This window comes from Apaloderma vittatum, unplaced genomic scaffold (genome assembly GCF_000703405.1).
Source record: "Apaloderma vittatum isolate BGI_N311 unplaced genomic scaffold, ASM70340v1 scaffold1106, whole genome shotgun sequence".
NCBI lineage: Eukaryota > Metazoa > Chordata > Aves > Trogoniformes > Trogonidae > Apaloderma > Apaloderma vittatum.
The window spans coordinates 14,080-19,948 of NW_009722066.1; the positions used below are offsets into that span (position 1 = coordinate 14,080).

The 5,869-nt window shown below is 36.8% G+C and overlaps 1 protein-coding gene across 1 annotated transcript in view; it reads left to right on the plus strand.

Moving 5' to 3' along the window:
- The window catches only part of DDX1 (DEAD (Asp-Glu-Ala-Asp) box helicase 1), a gene marked incomplete at its 5' end in the record, with an annotated part of 16,998 nt that extends 12,672 nt beyond the window's left edge, over positions 1 to 4,326 (plus strand). The window contains 8 exons of the mRNA XM_009871604.1: positions 82 to 228; positions 916 to 1,007; positions 1,586 to 1,658; positions 2,276 to 2,348; positions 2,467 to 2,509; positions 2,735 to 2,830; positions 3,565 to 3,685; positions 4,003 to 4,326. Of these exons, the coding sequence (XP_009869906.1) occupies positions 82 to 228; positions 916 to 1,007; positions 1,586 to 1,658; positions 2,276 to 2,348; positions 2,467 to 2,509; positions 2,735 to 2,830; positions 3,565 to 3,685; positions 4,003 to 4,133 (776 nt within the window). The remainder of the gene's footprint in view (positions 1 to 81; positions 229 to 915; positions 1,008 to 1,585; positions 1,659 to 2,275; positions 2,349 to 2,466; positions 2,510 to 2,734; positions 2,831 to 3,564; positions 3,686 to 4,002) is intronic.
- Between the last annotated feature and the right edge of the window lie 1,543 nt (positions 4,327 to 5,869).

The window sequence follows — 5,869 nt, forward strand, 5'->3', positions numbered from 1 at the left end:
GGAAAGACTAGGAAAAACGTAAGTGTTCAAACACTTTTTTTTAAACAATTTGAGTGAAATAACGTCTTTATTTTTACTTAGAAATGTGGTCTGAAGCTATTAAAATTCTGAAAGGAGAATACACTGTTCGAGCAATCAAAGAACACAAGATGGACCAAGCTATTATCTTCTGCAGAACTAAAATAGATTGTGATAATATGGAGCAGTACTTCATCCAACAGGGTGGAGGTATTATTTTTCACAGAAACCTTACTCTGCTCACTTTCTCTGTTTATTGAAAGCCAAAATTATGTGATACAGGTCACTAATATTCAGACACTAGACAAAATTGTGCTTAACTCTTTTGACATACTGACTGGGCAAAGCCAGGGTTTGGCAGCAAGGAGTTGCAGGGGTGTGCACTTTCTGAACCGCCTGTGCCTGTTTCACACAGCCCTGAAAAGGCTGGAAACAACCGATCAGTCACCAGAATTTGAGCCAATAAGAAAAATATATGGTGCTTCTGATAAAATATATGTAAGAAAAAGCAATAGTTGCTAAGTGCAGGAGACACAGGAAGAAATGTGTTTGTGCAAAAGTACACACATAAGGAGACATGGAAGGAGAAGTGAGAAAATATAGGAGTCACTGAAAGGAAACATGTGGAGAAAGGTGAAGAGCTGTTTGGAGAAGGAAGGGAAGTTTAGGCTGGGAAGGAGTTAGGAGACATGCCTGCACAGGATTCTTCTGGGGAGTGGGAGGGAGAAGTGTTTTCAGCAATCCCTGTATCAGTAATTAGAATTTTGTATTAATTGCTACAACTTAAATTCCCCTGGGTTGAAACTTTTGTCTGCAAAATGTATGTTTTTTCCAGTTCTGTTTGGCATTGTGTCATAACTTTATATAATATTATTAATCCATAACAACTCTTCCCAGGCCCTGATAGGAAGGGACATCAGTTCTCATGTGTCTGTCTGCATGGTGACAGAAAACCTCAAGAAAGAAAGCAAAACCTGGAAAGATTTAAGGTGATGCAGTAGATTTTTCTTTTATTTTTTTTAAGACTTTTCCCTCACTTCCCAGTATCTGAAATCATGTTTTAATTTGTGTTGTTCGTTCTCCATTTCAATTAAACTGTGTTCAAATTCTCAGTGACCCACTTCCTAAAATTCTGTGAGGCAGTTTCTGTATATGGAAATGTATAGCATCAGTCAATATGACCTTTAAGTTTTTCACTGAGAGGACAGGTGGGCTTACTTTTAAATAAAAGCTGAATTTAATCTCTTTAACAGATTACATTAGTTTTTAAAGTCTTTGGTTCTTTAATATTTAAAAACATTATTTAAATATTAATTTCATTTTTAATAAACTGTTCGTCAGTTTATACTTGCCTTAAATTATTGGGGGAAGGAATAAGAGTGTGAATTTGGCTGAGCTATTCATGTCGAAAGAGTACTGTTGCATTGCGGAAGAGCTTTATTTGAAGTGTTCCTAAATGTGGAGAGACAGTTCAAAGTGAAGTAAATGTGAAGGACTGCTGATTCATTGCCTGAGATTTTGTTAGGTTTATTTAGCACAACCCTTCTTGACAACTCTGTTTTCATAGAGAGGAGATGTCCGCTTCTTGATCTGCACTGATGTTGCTGCCAGAGGAATTGATATTCATGGTGTTCCATATGGTAAGATAGACTTCTAAGCTAACCTCTTGAATTGCATGTGGCTTCAGTAGATTTACAGCCCTGTCAGCTACTTTAAAACAGGTTTATAGAATCATAGAATGATTTGAGTTGGAAGGGACCTCAAAGATCGTCTAGTTCCGACTCCACTGCCGTGGCAGAGACATCTCCCGCTAGATCAGGTTGCTCAATGCTCCATCCAGCCTGACCTTGAACACTTCCATGGATGGAGCATCCACAACCTCACTTAAAGCTTTGGTTTTGGAAGTTGTAGATGTTAAAAGGTTTGAACTAGGGAACTTTTAATTTGTTTGCCGTATTTTCTGAAATACTTTATGTGCTGCATTGTTGGGGATTCTTCATTCATTTTTCCGCTCCTGTCAAAAAGTAATTGCAGAGAAAGCAGTTTCATAGTGGAAGCCTTAGGTTGTAGGTATTGCAGGTAATGACACCTGTAACTGCTGTAGTAGAACGTGAAACATGCTTACGGGCTAATGAGAGGGATGGCAGCAATCAACACCATCCTTATTTTAGGTGTCTGGTCTGTGACCTTAGGACTTTTTTTCTTTTTTTTTTTTGAACACACTTCATTCTCTGTGGATTGTGTGTACCTTACACAGTTATCAACGTTACGCTTCCTGATGAAAAACAGAACTACGTTCATCGAATTGGGAGAGTAGGCAGAGCAGAGAGGTATGTATGTGTTCAGAGTAGTTGCCTTGTTTTCTTGATTATTTTGTTGTTGTTTTGTAAGTGGTCAATAGTTAACTGGAATGCATTTTCCTCTCTCCTTTCTCCCCTAATATTTCAGGATGGGTTTAGCAATCTCCCTCGTGGCGAAAGAGAAAGAAAAGGTAATTACACTCCAAAGCAAAATTGAACAGATGTTGTTTGCTGGACTTCTATCCACAGCTGATGTCTGACTTTAATATCCTGCACTGGAAAACTGCTTGTTCATTCTCAGTGAATTGAAAGGGAATTTAAATAAATATCTGGATTCTTTTTCATGCTATAATTAATCAAAATGAAGGTAATAAACTATTTCATAAAGTTTAGGAGTTGTTTTCCTTTGTTTCTAGGTTTGGTATCATGTATGCAGTAGCCGTGGAAAAGGATGTTACAATACTAGACTGAAGGAGGAAGGAGGTTGCACCATATGGTACAATGAGATGCAGGTAAACATTTTGCTTGACCAGGATGTTCCAATTCCTCTAAAAGACTGAGGGATATAGTTCTTTAGCTGTGTAGTTTTAAGTACAAATCTAGTTTTGGGGTGTTTATAGCCTTTGATTCCATTTGAAGAAATCAGAAAAGTTATTTCTTTAGTTATAAAAGCCTATTTTAATATTCCCAGCCAATTCCATTGGCAGTCTTATTTTCAGTTTCTCTATACTTTTTCTAATCAAATGCTGTTAAGAGTTACATATTGTTAGTTTCATGGGTTTTAGGTGGTTTGTTGCAAAACCCAGTAACTTCAAACTGTTCTTCCTTTAACCTGGAAATACTGTGTCACTTAAGTACATTTTCACTGAGATTTGTATAGCAAGTATGAATGCTTGTTAAACTTACAGCGCTTCTTTTCTTTCTACATTAAAGAAGGGTAAATGATGTAATGTCTGTGGTAAAATAAGCCTGGACTTTGAGCTCTTGATAATAAAATAGCCCCACTCATCAAAGTAGGGTAGTGTGTAAAGTGTTTCTAGGTAGGGTGAAAACATACTGAGATTGGAAGTGAACTTGTATAGTCCACTTGAGCAAAAAATGTGTTAGAATTTGCTGTCTGCGACCAAATTGTTTTCTGTGTTCGGTTCCTGTTGAAACTACTTAATTGTGATTGTTCAGTACCCTACTCTGACTGAAGTCTTGGACCATGGGAGTACTTTAAGACTTTATCTTTATTTTTTTTTAGTTGCTGGGGGAGATTGAAGAACACTTAAACTGCACTATTGCCCAAGTTGAGCCCGACATAAAAGTACCAGTAGATGATTTTGATGGGAAAGTTACATATGGGCAGAAAAGAGCTCTGGGTGGTAAGCAACTAACTGCTCTTGAGTTACTTTGCTATGCAGTGCCCAGTTTCTTGGTTGTCTGCTGTGTAACTAAAGAATGCTAGATTTGAAAAACTTGCTAGTTCTTTGCCATCTTCTGCATTTCCTACATGGAGTCTGTGGGTTGCAGATGACCAAAGTGTGTGTGTGCCACTGATTTTGTTCTGTTCGTGCCTTTTTTTTTTTTTTAACAAGTTAACAAAGTTACTTTACCTTTCTGAATGACTGCGCTTTAACATTATTTGTTCTCCTGAAAAGTGGCTTTGAACACATCATTTAGATTGAGTCTCTTTTGGCAGGTGGACTGTATAAAGGCCATGTGGATATTCTGGCACCTACAGTACAAGAGTTGGCTGCCCTTGAAAAGGAGGCTCAGACATCTTTCTTGCATCTTGGCTATCTTCCTAACCAGCTGTTCAGAACATTCTGATTTTGCCACACTTGAGACAAGGCTTGATATAATAAATGCTCTACTCTGCAAATAAAAAATCCCATACTGCCTCTGGGTAGCAGTACTTAGAAAATGATTCAAATTAAATATACTTCCTGCACGATGAACAGCATGTTCAATATTGTTAACTCTGTGTTAGCTGTCTTCTTGGTAAATAAAGCGAGACAAAGATGAAATGTTTTCTTTTGCTCTTTGAGGATTAATTTGCAGAATTCTTCTTTGCATAGCTTTTTGAAATACAAGTATAGTTAAGCAAATCTGGAGGAAGGAGAGTTTTAATTCTTTGCAGAATATATGTTTAAATTACTTAACTGGCTTTGTACTGTAATTCCTAATGCTGGGCTTTTTAAAGCTGCATCCATGTTCAGGCTTAAGATAGTGAAGAAGGAAAACAAGCTTCCTGAAGTATGTATTTGAAGCTCTTGGTTATCCTAAATCTAGGCTGATAAGTGAATTTTGGTTCTGTAATACTAGACTTCTCAAAGATAATGTGTTTCAAATCTGTAAAATTTGTCTTCTACAAAGAATTCTGCAATTCAGCAATACTCTGAGTTCACAGGAAAATAACACACTAGTATTAAAGCGGTTCGTAAGTCTTCAGGAAAATCTTCATGCAACCATATAGGTTGAGTCACTTAATGCTTCTTGTGTTGCTTTTAGGCAGTTGTTTGTTCAGATGAAGTTCCAGTGTTCCGATTTGGATTATTTTCGTTAGCTTCCTTTTTTTCTAGTGATACTTTTAACACTCCTTAGAAATTCTGGTGACTTTGCCTACATATTGTGACCTAAAATATCAAAGGTCATTGAGAATGCCTGACAACCCAGAATGAAAATAAGACTTTTGTCTTCCTCATGAAGGCTTCTAGTCACAAAACATTGTCCCCTTGCAGAAAGCAGTGAAAATCAGATTAGACTCAGGCTGAGCAAAGAAAGTAAATTTTTTTACGTGGTATTATCTGGAGAAGGCATACTGAGAGTTCTAGCTATTATAGTACGTAGATTTCTCAGTAAGTTAAACAGATCTAATTATTAAATTTACAGTGACTATGTGATGTTATCATAAACTGGTCATTGTAGCATCTTTAATAGTTTTTACATGCTTGAAAACTAGCCGGAGGGCAGGACACATTAGAACTCGGGAAGAAAAGTTCTACCATTTGTTGTATTGGTCTTCTCTTGGCAGACAAGAGTAACTAAATCTATTGACTGTAAGTCAATCAGTGTTATTTTCTTGCAGTGCCTAAAATAAGCTTAGATATAGGAGAAAACAGATCAAGCATGGTTGCAAATTGAAGCCAAGAGTAAAAACAGTTTCATCTAGTTGAAAGTGGACATACATATTTATTTGGGAATCACTTTTAAATAGGGGTGGGAGGAAAATGGTGTGTACATGGAATCAAAATCTCTCCAGTCCTGGTCTTTTTGTTAAGAGTGTAGCATTTATTCTAAATCTGTTACATGTCCAGAGTTCTGATACCTTTCAAGATTAGATATAGGATATCGAAACGTAAGTGGGTGATTATGAATTATGAAGATTTAGCAGGGCTTTTTTCAGTCCTAAAAATGGAAGTCACTTCAGGCTTATAACTTTGTTTGCCGATAATTTATTTAAAGATTGTATTTTCTTGATGTAGGAGCTGAAATTGCTGAAATGACCTAATGTATACTTTTTTTCAGAAGGGTTTTGCTGATAGGCCTTCACACGCTGCATTGTG